Raw genomic sequence first — 16200 nt, 5'->3', positions numbered from 1 at the left:
CAGCGTCTGCTACAGCTGCCCAGTGTTTTGGGGTGAACTCATATGATCTGTCTGATGTCACCGCGAGTGTGAGAAAGGTCTTACACTCCTAGTGCACTCAGAAAGGTCATGGGAGTTAACAGTCAATGAACTAACTTTATCTATCTGACGTCAGTGTGAGCCCCGTTAGCGCAAGTGCCGTGGGAAAATTTCTAATCTCAAAACGGTACAGGGAATGTCAGTGTACATGTGTGTAATATGAGTGGCTCAAGTGTGGCCACCGTGTGCTGCCTGTGTGCTGCATCAGTATCACATGGCAGGTTACAGGGAAGCAGTCGTAAAGTAAGTGCTGTTTCCCAGTGCCTGGTACTGAAGATGACTTTTATCATTCTTCCCTGCTCTGCTGGCTATCAGCACAAGCAGGGGAGATAAATGACACCTGTGTTCAAGTGAGAACAATGACAGCAGGCAGCAAATGGGACTATTACATTAGCCTACACATGCTGCCGCTAATAACAGTGACAGCAGGAGCAGTTGATGGAAGTATTCATCACCCGCTGCCTGCACTATAAATAAATGAAAAAAATTGTGTGGGTTTCTCTGTATTTTTTTAACAGTTTGGGGCTGCAACCCTCAACTGTCAGCTTCAGCAATGCTAGTTATCAAGAATATAGGGGTCCCCAAGCTGTTTTTTTAAATTATTTAAATAAATAATTTAAAAAAAACACGAGGGACCCCCCATTTTTGACAACCAACCTTGCTAAAGCAGACAGCTGGTGGCTGGTATTATCAAGCTGGTAAGGGGCAATGGATATTCACCCCCAGCCTAAAAATAGCAGCCCACAGCCACCCATAAAAGGCACATCTATTAGATGCTGACTATGTGACACGAGCAAGGATTGTGGCCCCATTGTGCCACAAACCAGACTGCCCTGGAGGGGCATGACTAAGCAGCTACCTTGGTATTCACTGGAGCCCCTAGTGGTGAGGTCAGGCTTGTGCGGTAGGTTGTCTGTCTGTAGCAGCTGATCCCACTAGGGGATGGAACTCTAATGACAGGTGCGAGCAAGTACAGACAGGCATGGCTGACACTCTGGCAGACAGGTGGGCACAGCTGGCACTCTGGCAGACAGGCAGGTGGGCATGACTGATACTCTGGAAGGCAGGCGGGCACAGCTGGCACTCTGGCAGACAGGCATGGGTAGGATAAGAGAACAGGTAGGAACCAGTTCAGATTGGAGGGACAAATACAGGACAACAGATTCAGGCCATGGCATGCAGCCCCCAAGGAGACAGAACACAAGGCACACAGAGCAAAGAAATGGGTCTGGGTATGCAGCCCCCAGGAAGGCGGAAACAGGACAAGACCTGGCAACTCAGGAGCAAGGTACAGACTGACAGAGTTTGTTGCTCGGGCATCTCCCTATGGGTGGAGATGCCTTAAGTACCTGATACCGCTTGGTAATTGGCTGGAAACAAATTAGGGGTGTTCATGCTATCTCTATAAGACTCAGGAGGTGCCAGCGCCACCACCCTAAGCATACAACCAGGAAGTATGCAGCAAGCAAGGACATCAGGCCCACAGCATGGAGCAGGCAGAAGACAAAACTCACAGCATGGCACGGAGTGGTGAGTAAGGTGGGAGATGGGAAGCCATGCAGTGATGCCAGCAGGGATGTTACAGATTCATCATTTCTGGCACTTTGCCAGGCTCTTCCCACTTGCCCTGTAGCGGTGACAAATAGGGTCAATATTTGTGGAGTTGATGTTACCTTTGCATTGTCAGGTAACATCAAGTACTCGGATTAATAACGGAGAAGCGTCTGTATGATGCCTATGCATTACTAATCCTATAGTTGTATATTAAATAAAGACAGAGCAAGTATAAATTCATTTATTTAAGATAAAACAAAGCACACTTTTCCATCTTTATTTAAACTTAACAATCACAGTTACACTCACTTAACACCTAATTCCAGTGAATCCCTTGTCTCTTGTAATAAAACAAAAATAAAAAATAACAATATCCCTCACCTCTCCGTCATTCTGTCCAACACCATAAACCATGGATGCTGATTGAAAACTTTTAACCTGGACTGTGCCAAGATGCGACTGTCCAGGCTGAAAACCATTTTTGAATGACCTACTGTGAGCACAGCCTCAGTGACTAGCAGTGATATCATAAGGTTACCGCAGGTCACTGAGGCTCCGTTCCTAGCTAGGCTGAACTGCGATTACCTCAGTACATTGGGAAAAAGTGAGTAATGAGGTCACCGCAGTTCAGGCTCAGTGACTTCACTGCAGATCACTGTGAGAATTTCTCACCATGATCTGTGTTGAAGTCAGTAATCTTGTACTGAGGTGAACTCAGTGACTTTTTCCCATGGTACTGAGCCCGGCTGGAAACGCAAGCCTCAGTGACCTGTAGTAACTTTAATGACATCACCCCTAATCACTGAGGATGGGCACACAGCCGCTCATTCACTAGTGGTTCTCAGCCTGGACAGTCGCATCTTGGCACCATCCAGGTTGAAAACTATTTATCCCCTGAAATGGATTACAGCATGAAAAAGAACAACAGAGAGGTGAGGATATTGTTGTTTTTTTATTTTTAATTTATTTCAGGAGACAAGGGATTCAGTGGACTTAGGCATTAGGGGAGTATAGCTGTGACGCTAGTCACTTCTCATGGCCAAGTTGTAAGTGAGAGTTGTCATGGAGTCCAAGGTCAGAAGCCTGGAAGGTAGATCATAAACAGAAGGAAGAGGCAAAAGCATAGTGTGGTAAAGTTCCGAGGTCAGAGTACCAAGAGGATAAGGGATCAGAGCTGAAGGGGTTAAACAAGTGGATGATCAGAATGACGTCCAAGGTCAGGCAACAGATCAAGCATACAAAACTCAAGGCAAAGGAAAGCACAAACCTCACATGCTGAATGTATGTCTGACAGAGTTCTGGGAGACACAGCTCAGTTAAGAAGCATGGCAATTAACTGGAAAAATTAACACATGGAGACAGCCTATGCCTTACCATCTCAGACTGAATAGTTGAGCGGTCCACCAACACATTGACAGCTCTCCAATGTACCAGATTGGATGGCCAAGCTGTCAGTCAAAGTACTGACAGCTATAGCACACCGCTATACCAGATTAGATGACCGAGCTGTCAGTATCTACATCACATACACCCTGAGGGTGACAATAATTGTGTTTATAATTTTTAAATAAAATTGGAAAAGTGTGCTTTGTTTTATTTCTAATAAAGAACTGTATTCTGGCTGTGTCTTTGCTTACCATATAACTATAGGATTAAAAATGGATAGGTGTCTTATAAACACCTCTACAATAGTAATCTATGGACTTTACATCACCATACAATACAAAGGTGACATCAACCCCACAAATATGAAGACCACTTGCCACTGCTACAGGGCAAGTAGGAAGAGCCATGCAAAGCACCAGAATTGATGCAACTAATAGATGCGCCTTTTCTTTGTGGCTTTAGGCCTATTTTTAGGCTGGGTGAGTCAATATTCATGGCCCCTTACCGACCTGAGAATATCAGCTCTTAGCTGTCAGCTTTAGCAAGGCTGGCTGTCAAAAATGGGGGGACTCCATGCCATTTTTTTATTATTTATTTAAATAATTAAAAAAACAGCCTGGGGACCCCTTTATTCTTGATAACCAGCCTTGCTGAAGTTGATAGCTGAGGGTTGTAGCCCCCAGCTGTGAGTTTTGCCTGACTGGTTAAAAAAATACAGGGAAACCCATGCCGGTTTATTCATTTATTTATAGTGCAGGTGGCAGGTGAGGATTACTCACATCAGCCGCCCCTGTTGTCTCTGTTATTAGCAGCAGCAGGTGTAGGTTGATGCAAGTACTAGTACCAAAAACTGCAGCCTGCTGACATTGTTCTTACTTTAATACAAGTCTCAGCATTCTCCCCTGTTCGTGCTGATCGCCAGCAGAGCAGGGGAGAATGAAGAGAGTCATCTTCAGCACCCGGAGCTGGGGTAGAACTCATACAGTAACACTGCTTCCCTGGCACCCTCCATGTGGTACTGATGCAGCACACAGGTGGCACACGGTTGCCACACGTGTTACACACACAGACATTGACATCTCCGATACTGTTTTTTTTTCTGGTACTAGAAATATCAGGAAATGTGAAACCAGCCTTAGGGCTCATACTCATTTGAGAGAAATACGGACGAGTGCAATCCGATAAAGAAATCATATTGCACTCGGATCAATGTTATTCAATGGGTTACATCTCATCTGCAATTTTTTCTTAGCTGAAATCGGACTGAGAAAAAAATCACAGCATTGCCGGTAAATTAATTGAAAAAAATTGCGTGGGCTCCCGCAGTAATTTCTCCACCAGAGAGGTAAGCCAGTGAGTGAGGGTAGATTTAAAAGCCTAGAGAGGGGCCATTGTTTTTGGCCCCCCTTGCTAAAAAAAATTCACCCCCAACCACACCAGAAAAGGCGCATCTATCAGATGCGCCTTTTCTGTCTCTTAGCCACTATATTCCCATGGCCTTTAGCAGTGGCTCATGGGTTTTATAATAATGGGTTAATGTCACCTTGCTATTGAAAGGTGACTAGTGATGCGCGAGTGTACTCGTTGCTCAGGTTTTTCCAAGCGTGCTTGGGTGGTCTCCAAATATTTTGGCGTGCTTGGAGATTTAGTTTTCATCGCCTCAGCTGCATGATTTGTGACTGCTAGACAACTTGAATACATGTGTAGAATGCCTGTTTGTTTGGGAATTCCCACATGTATTCAGCCTGTCTACAAGTCGCAAATCATGCAGCTGAGAAGACGAAATCTAAATCTCCAAGCACACCAAAATACTGGGAGCTCACCCAAGCATGCTCTGGGACATCCGAGCAACAAAGCTAGTGACCTAATGAGATGACATCCTATTTTATATTTATGGCATTGGAGCATTAAGGCATACTCATCCCACAGTGACCACTCAACCTAACTTTGCCCTCGGCCCTGGTTAGTACAAGAAAATGTGCTTATTTTTGCACAGTTGGTTGAAATCTTCTTGGATAACTTAAGCATCTCATTCAGGAAAGATGATCTTAACACATTCTTCTTGGTTTAACACCATCATTTACATTGCTGATTGGTTGAAAAATCACTATAATAACAAGATGAATGAGAAAGATACATTGGCATAAAGCACATCATTGTGCAGTATTTTTGGTGACATTTTCTACCAGACCAGTTCCACGTGTCACTCACTTTCCTTCCTATTTTAAAAAGTGAGGTTGAATCCAACATAGCAGCATTGAAGATACCCATTAGGTAGGGGACTTGGCCAAACAAGTTTCCCCGTTCTCACGCAGGTTGTGCCTTAAATTGGATCGCAGTCTGCTAAACCATTTCAGTTTACACTGTATGTTAATTTCCTTACTTTTGATATACCTATGGTATTGTATGTTTTTAAGTTATTTAATCTTTAATTATACTATTGTACATTTTATCTATTTATTATCTATTTATTTATCGATCTCTATTCATCATTATTAAAAAACTGTTTTGGTATAGAAAAAAGATAAAACCATATCTGTAAAGCTCAGTAAATGCAATATAAATCAAGGTTCAAACTAATGCCTTGCTATCATTTTACTACTTTATGTGATGACTTTAATGTGGACCATGGGATGTATGCAATGCTCCAATCTTAGGAGTGTTTAATTACCTTTCAAAATTCTGTAGTCATTTATATGATCCACCAAGACAATAAACTTACATGAATACACTCTGGAAATGGGTTAGAACATGGCAAACAACCTTTGTGTCATTAAAACAAGCTATTGCAGAAACAATTACATATTATAGCCTAGTACAATTTTTATCATAATATCCTAATCTGTCAGAGAAAAATGTTTGAAGGAAAAACTAATGCCAAAGGAATAGGTTGTAATTTGTGTAGGCTCACTTTTTCTCCTATATATGTACATGCTGCATTTATAAAATCTGTGTCTCACTGGCTGACAGGGTTTTGAACCCCTTGCTTTCTCAGTTGTTTGTCTTCGTTTGTCATCAGCTGGATTTTGTAAGGGTGTCATTTGAGAGTAGCTGATATCCGCCGAAGGGATGTTCGACTGATGCAAGATCGGTGAGCTGAATTTACAGAATGGGCAAAACAAAAATTGGAACAGGACAATCAGTGTTAGGGCTAGAGAATGCACCAAATAATAACAGATGATTTAAGGTGTGTTCGCAGCCCGGGGTCCACTGTGCAGAGGTGTTAACTGCTACTCGGTAATGGCGTACACTAAATGGCGGTAACAAACACATGCAGGTTAACCTCACCCGGTATAAAGGAGGTGAATCCTGTTGCTTCACAGGTCCGCAATACTGCACGGTGAACGCTAGTGTTTTGGTCACATGATCCTGCACCAAGGACACGGGGTCACAGTCCCTCTAGACCCACTAGCTTTCGGCACCGCAACTGCGGTGCCAGTTAAAGACTAACTAAACAATAACTGCACGGAGTGCATACAGTGCTGCAGTGGTGGATGCCACTAACCACCCTAAGCTTTGGGCCTGGAAAGCGCACAATTTGGATGGATGACACAATTTGATGCTAGTAGCTCAAACACACAACACATGCAGCAATGCTAGGGAGGGGATCTTATTGAGTCATTCACCAGATTACCAACATACATCCACACATACACGAATATAATTTTATGGTTGCAGGCTTCCGGGACCTTCCCTGCTGTCCAATCGGAGCAGCAACAGGACCTGAGCATGTGACCTCCGGCCTCCAATGAGAGGTCATCCCACGGGCATGCACGGTAGGCTGAAAGAGGAACTTAGTCCCAGGAGTTGCTCACTGCTGGCTAGTGCAGATTGCTATAGCTGAACCAGGGATGGCAGAAGCAACCAAACCGACAGCACTAACTTGAGCAAGATGCCCGGCTTAATGTCTCTGCTGAGCAGGCCCCCCTGTGGTCAGGCCTGAATGGGAGACCGCAGAAGGCAATGCTCAGGATTCCTCCTGTGCATAGGCAGAGACCAGACGCCTAACACTCAGTTTACACAGAACATTATGTTGAGTGATGAGGCAAACTTTTTTATATAGATACACCTAAATAAAATTGGAATGGTGGCAGTTTTCTTCCGTAGGGTGTCTTGCACTGAAATCTGCTGCAAAGGTCCGGGTACTGCGTTCACCAGACAGCAACACAATTTCTATCCGCTCCTCACATGTTAACCTCTGCGACATGTCAATGGCTGTAAACAAAGAGAAACTTGTAAATGACTCACGAAAGAATAAAGTTATGTTAAAACCAAACACACCATTGTTTTTCTTGTAAAATTCTCAATAGGTTTGATGTTGCACATGACCCTCTTCCCATTGAAAAAATAAGGTTGGATCAAAAATGTCCATCTTCAAAATGGCCACCATGGTCACCACCCATCTTGAAAAGTTTTCCCCCTCCCATATACTAATGTACCACAAACAGGAAGTTGATATCACCAACCATTCCCATTTTATTTAGGTGTATCCATATACATGGCCCACCCTGTATTTAGCCATGTAATGTAAGCTAAGGCAATTATTAGATTGCAAAAGTAATACAAGTTATGTCCATACTATTATTTGATATATACAAATAAGCAGGATGTTTTTTTTTTTTCATTTTAAAGTACAGTTATATTTTTGTCAAGATTAAGATTAACTATAGATATGTGGGGCTTGCTGGTGTAGCTCTGAGAATATAAAAATGTTCTCTAATTTTTTCTTAGTAGATCTGATTTGGCAAGGTGAGAGACTTAAGACTGGAATCTATGGAGTGTGGAGAGTGACAAACAAGGCATGGCATGTCAGGCTAAGAACACATACTGTGTATGCTATGCATTCTCCTCTGGGAAAGTAAAAATGCCTATTGCCTTTTCAGAAAAGAAGTGACCTAGAACTCTAGTACCACCTATTGGAAGTAGCAAAACTAAAAGTCAACATCAACCCTTTAGCGAGCCTTACCTTATGACTTAGGGTAACCTGACACATCCGCAGCTTACTTTCAGCTTCCATCTCACAGGCAGACAGGGTTGTAATAGTTTTGTAATACAGCAGAGCTCAGAGAGAAACAAAAATTGTGTTTGCAAGAAGACAAATTTAATTTCTCCTGTTCTGTGTTAGTTACCTTTCTCACACTGGTAAATCCACCTTTCACTTACAATAATCTCTTCAGGCAGATTCTCTGGGAGATCAGTATCTGGGCAATAGCCTGGAAAAGCTCATATACATACAAAAAAAAACATGGATTTCGCTGTAATAAGGCTGGTTTCACATTTGCGTTTTTTTGCGCTGTAAAAAAACGCATACGTGCGCATGCGTTTTTTCCCCTATATTTAACATGGGTGCGCATACCTGCGCGCTGGCATGCGCACGTATGCGATTTTCATGCGCTGCATTTTTTTGGGGTGTGCGTTTGTATTTTACAGACGCAGCATGTTGCATTTTTTGGCCCTGCAAAAAAGCGCATGCGCACGTATGCGCACGTTTTGCGCTAAAAATGGCCATTATAGCCTATGGATGCGCATACGTGCGCACTGGCATGCGCATGTAAGCGTTTTTTTAGCACTGCGTTTTTTTGGTGGTGTCCACTTGTTGTACTAGTTATAATCTTCTAAAGTCAAAAAAAAAAAGTCTATATAAAGGAGGTGCCTGCCAAAACTCTGCCACTACTACACTGACAGATTGGAGAGCAGACAGTCACCAAGGAACACATCTTCTATCAGCGAAGAATGTGAGTATATTACATTATATGCCTGTCCTTTTAAATTATGTATGTACTAATGATTTTTATTATTTTTACATGCAGTATGTCTTCAGAATCCGAGTATTCCCCATCGCGGCAGGAATTGGCGCAAGCAGACCGTGAGGTGATTATTTTCGTGCATCTGGTAAGTATATCTGCTGCTTCTCCAAATCTCTTACGTTTTTTTCAACTTTTTTAAGACATCGTCATCATCATCTTCTGCGGACGGGACTAGTGAGGGCGAAGAGCAGGAGCAGCGAAGCCAAGTCCCGGTGGTGATACGGAATGTATGTATCAAATGATTTGTAATGTTCTTTATTTTTTATCTTCTATTTTTACGCTTTTTTATGTTTCTTTTTTTGTAACTTTTTATTCAATTTAAATTTGATTATTCTAATGAATGTGTTTTGTCTAGGTTCCACAACGGGATGAAGACGTCTACCTGGATAATGAGCAGCTCATCAGCCTGGTCCAGGAGCGTTCGCTGTTGTGGGACAGCCGTGACCGGCTGCACAAGGACATTGTGGTGACCCGGCGGCTATGGAATGAGGTGGCCGCAGCGTTGATGGATGGCTGGGACAGCGCCACAGCATCCTCCAAAAAGGCGTTTAGTGAGTATTTCCCTGCTCTGTATTGTGCCGCAGTGACTGTTGTCCTTGACGGCACTGTTGGGTTTCGTGCTAGGCATATTCTAGCAGGAAACCCAACAGTGTCATTGGGGTCTACAGTGACTGCTTTGAGTATTGTATTGCTACATTGTGCTGCAGTGACTGTTGTCCTTGACGGCACTGTTGGGTTTCGTGCTAGGTGTATTCTAGCAGGAAACCCAACAGTGTCATCGGGGTCTACAGTGACTGCTTTGAGTATTGTATTGCTACATTGTGCCGCAGTGACTGTTGTCCTTGACGGCACTGTTGGGTTTCGTGCTAGGTGTATTCTAGCAGGAAACCCAACAGTGTCATCGGGGTCTACAGTGACTGCTTTGAGTATTGTATTGCTACATTGTGCCGCAGTGACTGTTGTCCTTGACGGCACTGTTGGGTTTCGTGCTAGGTGTATTCTAGCAGGAAACCCAACAGTGTCATCGGGGTCTACAGTGACTGCTTTGAGTATTGTATTGCTACATTGTGCCGCAGTGACTGTTGTCCTTGACGGCACTGTTGGGTTTCGTGCTAGGTGTATTCTAGCAGGAAACCCAACAGTGTCATCGGGGTCTACAGTGACTGCTTTGAGTATTGTATTGCTATATTGTGCCGCAGTGACTGTTGTCCTTGACGGCACTGTTTTTTTTTTAACAACAGTGGACAAAGTCCGAACACGTTGGCGTTCGATCAAGGACCGCTTCAACAGTGATGTTCGTGCTGAGGGCCAGGTTCGCAGTGGATCTGCGTCAAGGACCAGAACTAGATACCGTCACTATCACGCGTTGCAGTTCCTAAGACCGGTCCTTGCCACGAGATCGTAAGTATTATAAATTTTGGGTTTTTATTTTTATTAATCTGTGTTTTTCTAATCCACAGCTGATGCTTCTTGTAAAGGCATGGTAGTAATGATTTTCCTTTCTTCCACAGCACCTGGAGCAGCACCCTGCAACCTGGCCCTGGAGCGGTCCTTCCTCGGACGTCCTCTGACCCGTCCCAGCCATCTGACAGCCAGGAAGCACCTTGCAGGTCAGCCACACACACAGCTGGTGACCAGGAAGCTGGGCCATCAGGTGTTCCCCTGTCCCAGGTCTCTGCCACTGGTTATGCGGGCACTACCCGCCAGCGGCAGAGGGCCTTGGACAGGAATGTCTTGCCCGAGTTTATGCATTTGAGCAAGGCCTTTAATTCCAGCCTCAAGTCACTGTCCGACAGAGTTGAAAGCGGTTTTGCACTCATGGAACGTGGTTTTAACCACTTTGAACACCGCTTCAATTCTGTAGAACAGCGCCTTGACCGTCTGGAGGCCGACCTCAACAGACCAGCACACCATTTTTTTAGTAAGATTGAAAAGGGCATGGCGGAACACCTTAGTCCTGAGCAACAGCTGAATGTGCTGCAGGCCTGCAACAATGCTTTCTTGCAGGCTATGCAGCATAATCGGTACGGTCAGCAGTCAGTGGTGTCATTTCCACCTGTGCCACCATTGACTCGCTTCACCTCACTACCGACTTGTGCTGCATACCACTGCACGGACACCTCTATTCAAAGCCAGGACACCCACCGTTACACCACCACAAGTCTGAGTGCAGCTGGTCACTTCACCGACACCACCATGGCAAGCGCTGCTCCTGTCTGGAACACCACCGCCACTCCCATGCATGCATGGAGCTCAGCCACCACTAGGCAAACATGGAACAGCCCTGCCGCTACAACAACATGTAGTAGCCCTGCCACCACCACTCTGCAAACCTGGACCATCACTGCCGCCACCAGTCCTCCTGCAAGGACGAGCACTGCCAACGAAGAGCAGCAGCAGCAGCCACCTCAGCAGCAGCAGCCACCTCAGCAGCAGCCACCTCAGCAGCAGCAGCAGCCACCTCAGCAGCAGCAGCCACCTCAGCAGCAGCAGCAACCACCTCAGCAGCAGCCGCCACCTCAGCAGCAGCAGCCACCTCAGCAGCAGCAGCCACACCAGCAGACGGGGGACCTACACTCAATATTTGCCCCTAGTTCAAGGCGAAATCTATCAAGGCGGGCATTGGGCCAAAGTCGGTCCAGGCACACAAGCCTACGGCGACATGCCATTACAACTAATGTACCTGAACAGATTTCCTCTCCTCCAAGTGTTCCTAGTTTAATTCCCTTAACTGGACTACCTTCCCCCACAAGTTTTGTTGCCCCTTCCCCTCAAACACCGTCTTCAACTGCAAGTGTTGCATATTCCCTGCACACCCCCAAATTGAAACCATCTGCCCCCAAACGCCGTAAAAAATAATTTTTTGGTTTATTTTTGTGATTAAAAATAAATTTACATTTGTGGTTCACCATTACAAAGTTTCATTAATGTTGTTTGCGCCGCTCACACACACTGATGGGTAAATACATGTTAAAAACCAACCCAAGGCCTAGTATAGTCATATGTGAAATAACATGGACTAGTATAGTCATACCAAGGCCTAGTGTAATAACTCTAGTTTTACCAACTTGGATCTGGTTTCATGAAAAACAAACTGTTGAAACTTGTCTAAAAAATAAGTTTCTTTCTAGTTTCACCAGTTTGTTTTTTGTGAAACAAGATGCTAGTTGTTAAAAATCGAGTTATTACAGTAGGCCTTGGTATGACTATACTAGGCCGTGGTATTTCACATATTACTATACTACTAGCCCCAAGGCCTACTATACTCATATTTGAAATACCACGGCCTAGTGTAGTCATTCCAAGGCCTAGTGTAATAACTCTAGTTTTACCAACTAGAATCTGGTTTCATGAAAAACAAACTGATGAAACTTGTCTAAAAAATAAGTTTCTTTCTAGTTTCACCAGTTTGTTTTTTGTGAAACAAGATGCTAGTTGTTAAAAATCGAGTTATTACAGTAGGCCTTGGTATGACTATACTAGGCCGTGGTATTTCACATATTACTATACTACTAGCCCCAAGGCCTACTATACTCATATTTGAAATACTACAGCCTAGTGTAGTCATTACAAGTCCTAGTGTAATAACTCTAGTTTTACCAACTAGAATCTGGTTTCATGAAAAACAAACTGTTGAAACTTGTCAAGTTTCAACAGTTTGTTTTTCGTGAAACAAGATCCTAGTTGGTAAAAATCGAGTAGGCCTTGGTATGACTATACTAGGCCGTGGTATTTCACATATGACTATACTAGTAGGCCCAAGGCCTACTATACTCATATTTGAAATACCACGGCCTAGTATAGTCATTCCAAGGCCTAGTGTAATAACTTGTAAGTTGGAATGGAGCAGATTACATTCATCCACTCAATGCTGACTTGTATTCCCCATTGACTTTCATTGGGGTTGGGTTTTGAGGGTTGTGTTTTGAGAAAATCACATACTTTTTTTTCAACTAGTTGCACAATTTTCTCTTGAAAAAAATTGGTTTCCTGATTCATGGCCTGCAGCTTTGCTCATTCCAATATATTTCACGCAGACTAGCAATGCTGCATTTTAACTCATATGTGTATTTACCTGCCCAGGTGTGTGAACATCAAAAAATTCAGTTATACATGGGAAGTTTTTTATTTAATTGGAGTTTAAAAAATATAGTACACTCAGTAATGGTATCAAATAAGGTTTTTTATTACCATAAACAAACAAAAACATTACACCATTTCATCTTGCCAGTGCACCCGTCCTACATCAGAAATAAAGTAGGCCGCAAATTGGTCCCTCATTTGGCCAACTTCAACGGATGACCTGAGAGTGTGCTGAGTGAATTCAGGCAATGGGTTAGGAGCATCATCGTCCAATTCAAAGGTCGGGTGCTCTTTAGCCATCACAAAGTTATGTAGAACCACACAGGCCTTCACCACCTCATCGACTGTTTCAAGTTTAAGATTAATGGCCGTGCCCAGAATTCGCCATCTGGAGACAAGAATCCCAAAAGCACACTCGACAGTTCTTCTGGCCCTGGTCAGCCTGTAATTAAATATTTTTTTGGTGTGGTCCAAGTCCCGGCTGGAGTAGGGTTTCAGTAAGTTTCCGCACATTTGAAAAGCCTCATCGCCAACCATTACAAAGGGCAGTGGCGGAGCTTCGGTGTGAGGAAGAGGCCGTGGCATAGGGAAATTAAATTGGTTGCCATACAACCTCCGGCCCATGTCTGAGTTTTTAAAAGCCTGTGAGTCATTACCACGGCCAAATGCTCCAATGTCCACTGCTACAAACATACATCCGGCATCCGCAATCGCCATGAGTACTATTGAAAAGTACTTTTTGTAATTATAGTACTCAGATCCCGTTCTTTGGGGTTTGATGATCCGTATGTGTTTACCATCAACAGCTCCCAAACAGTTGGGAAAATTGCATACTGTCCAGAATTTGTCAGCAATTTCCATCCACTTTTCAGCGGTGGGCAGGGGCATAAATTCTGGACTAAGAACATTCCAGAGAGCCCGGCAGGTGTCAGCAACAATTCCAGACAAGGTAGAGATTCCAATACGGTACTGGAAGTGTAGTGAAGATAGGGTTTCTCCAGTCGCCAGGAATCTGTGAACAGACAAAGAAGTAAAATTAATATTTATGTATATTATTTTAAAAAACTATAAAATAAAATATTAGTACATTCACGAAAACTAATTACCCAAGGTTTTAAATACTAAATTTAAAAAAAGAACATCAGACCGCACCCCTTGGTTTTTAAAACATACCGTAATGTCACCAGTAGCCGTTCCTCAGGAGGAATCGCACGACGGAGCTGTGTGTCCTGTCTCCGGATGGATTGTTGGACACGAGCAAGCAAATCCATGAAACTTTCGTGGGACATCCGGATATAATCTGTAAATTTCTCCTGGTTTGACTGGAGCTCGCTGTAGAGGGTGTGGTATGCCCCACGGCTCTCCCGGAGTTCAACAATCGGATGTATCCACATACGCCGCCGTCTTCGCTGCCTCTCTCTCTTCCTTTGTTCATGGCAAGCAACTGCATACGCCTGAGCCATCGCGATGTCCAAATCCAAGTTGAAGTGAAAACTCTTCCAGCGCAGATCCATGGTCACGAGAAGAATCAAGCAAATGTGAAGAATACTGTAGACAGGGTCTATATATTAACATACCACACCCATAATGCAGTCCCATTGGTCTTGTGTGTTGTTGAATGGTTGCTTTTTCTTTTTTGTGGGGTTTTTCCAAAATCTGTAAAAAAACGCAAACGCACAAAAAACGCATACAAACGCACAAAAACACTGCATTTTTTTCCTGCATGCGCATAAAAATGCTTGAAAAAAATGCAGCGTTTGTATGCATTTGTATGCGTTTTTTTAATGCGTTCTTTTGCGGGAAAAACGCGCTGCAAAAAGAAGCAAGTGTGAAACTAGCCTAAGATATCAGGTTGCAGATATCAAAAAATCATTTTATTCATCTTCCTATGCTCAGTGTGTCCATATAGATGACTTAGGAGGGTTGATCGTACTGACAGGTTCCCTTTAAAATGAAATGAAGCAGTAGAAATTGACATGCTGTATATGTCATGTATGAGACCCAATAAGCATGCTATGGAACACAGGCACAGAGTGAGATAACTTCAGCTTCTTTTAAAAGTTTAAAATGGAACTAGCATGCCATAGACACTGACCTACATAAGACAGTTGTGTCATATATCACTCAAAGTGTCACAACACTTCTGACTGGCAGTTTAGTGTCTCAATGTGCCTAAGGGAAAATATGAGAACATCCTTATATTCTCAGAGATAAACCAGCAATCACTTCATTTCTATAGTTAATCTTAAACTGGACCAAAATATACTTCTACTCTAAAAAGAAGAAAAAAAACCTAAAATCCTGCTTATTTGTGTATGCCAAATAATAGTGTGGACACAATAGTTATTTCTTTTGCAGTCTAATAATTGCCATAAGTTACAAAGCTAAATATAATATGCATTTTATTACCAATAACCAAAAATGCTATAAACACTCTTGATTCATTTTATAATGATGTTTCTTTGCTACGAAATGGTCTATGCCTACAGCATAAGTATACTGAATTCAGCTAAATGTATGGTATATACAGTATATGTATAAATATTTTAAAGTACGTTACAGAAATTACAGAAGAGAATGTATTCAAGAAATTTTTAAATCAATTCATTCCTTAATTCAAGTCCACCTTTATACATCATTTGGAGATGCTCATCAAAAATGTCTTGATTTTCAAACAACCTACGGGAAAAACCATGAAAAAAAAAATTGCTGGTTAAAACCCCATATCCAAAGCGTGACACGTTTTGTAAAAAGAAAAAAAAGCCTTAAAAATGGCACCAGAAATATGGCAAAATAACAAAAAACTGAAACAAGGTTCATTTCTGATGATGAGTGAGTGCATCCGGCACTATTTGTTACTTGCACGAATAGTACGGGCCATTCGTTACTCGGCGAGAAATTAGGTATTCACCTCAGTATATTCGAGTGACCCGCCCAGCATGCTTGACACTTTATTTGCAGCCAATGAACATGCTGGGCTGGCTTGCCAATCACAGTAATGCCGGCGCCATCTTTGGTGTGGCATTACTGTGATTGGCTGGCCTTCTAGTGTCATAGGGAATATTTGAAGGCTCCCGACACCATCTTATGCATATTGCAGACGGAAACAGCATAGGGAGAGCATAGTTTGAATGTAGGCAAAGTGAAAGTAGTGTAGGGAGAGTGATAGCAGTTTGTACTGAGCGTTTATTCATTCCAAAAGCTCTTTTAAGAACTGAAGATTGTGAAGAGATTACTTGTTTGTTAGGTGGGGATTTCGGTGGTTGTGAGAGATTTAGAAGGAGGGTGGGTA

At 43.1% G+C, this 16200-nt stretch overlaps 1 protein-coding gene across 1 annotated transcript; it reads left to right on the top strand.

Moving 5' to 3' along the window:
• The first annotated feature begins 9822 nt into the window (after positions 1-9822).
• LOC141094626 (uncharacterized) lies at positions 9823-11868 on the top strand. The gene is made up of 2 exons (XM_073580473.1): positions 9823-10226; positions 10337-11868. The coding sequence occupies exon 2, from the start codon at positions 10572-10574 to the stop codon at positions 11682-11684; it is 1113 nt and encodes a 370-aa protein (XP_073436574.1). The 5' UTR covers positions 9823-10226; positions 10337-10571; the 3' UTR covers positions 11685-11868.
• The last annotated feature ends 4332 nt before the right edge of the window (positions 11869-16200 follow it).

This window comes from Dendrobates tinctorius, unplaced genomic scaffold, assembly GCF_039654945.1.
Source record: "Dendrobates tinctorius isolate UK_male_01 unplaced genomic scaffold, ASM3965494v1 ptg000064l, whole genome shotgun sequence".
Classification (NCBI taxonomy): Eukaryota; Metazoa; Chordata; class Amphibia; order Anura; family Dendrobatidae; genus Dendrobates; species Dendrobates tinctorius.
The sequence above is the reverse complement of the archived record's forward strand: the minus strand, read 5'-3'. Positions and strand labels throughout refer to the sequence as shown.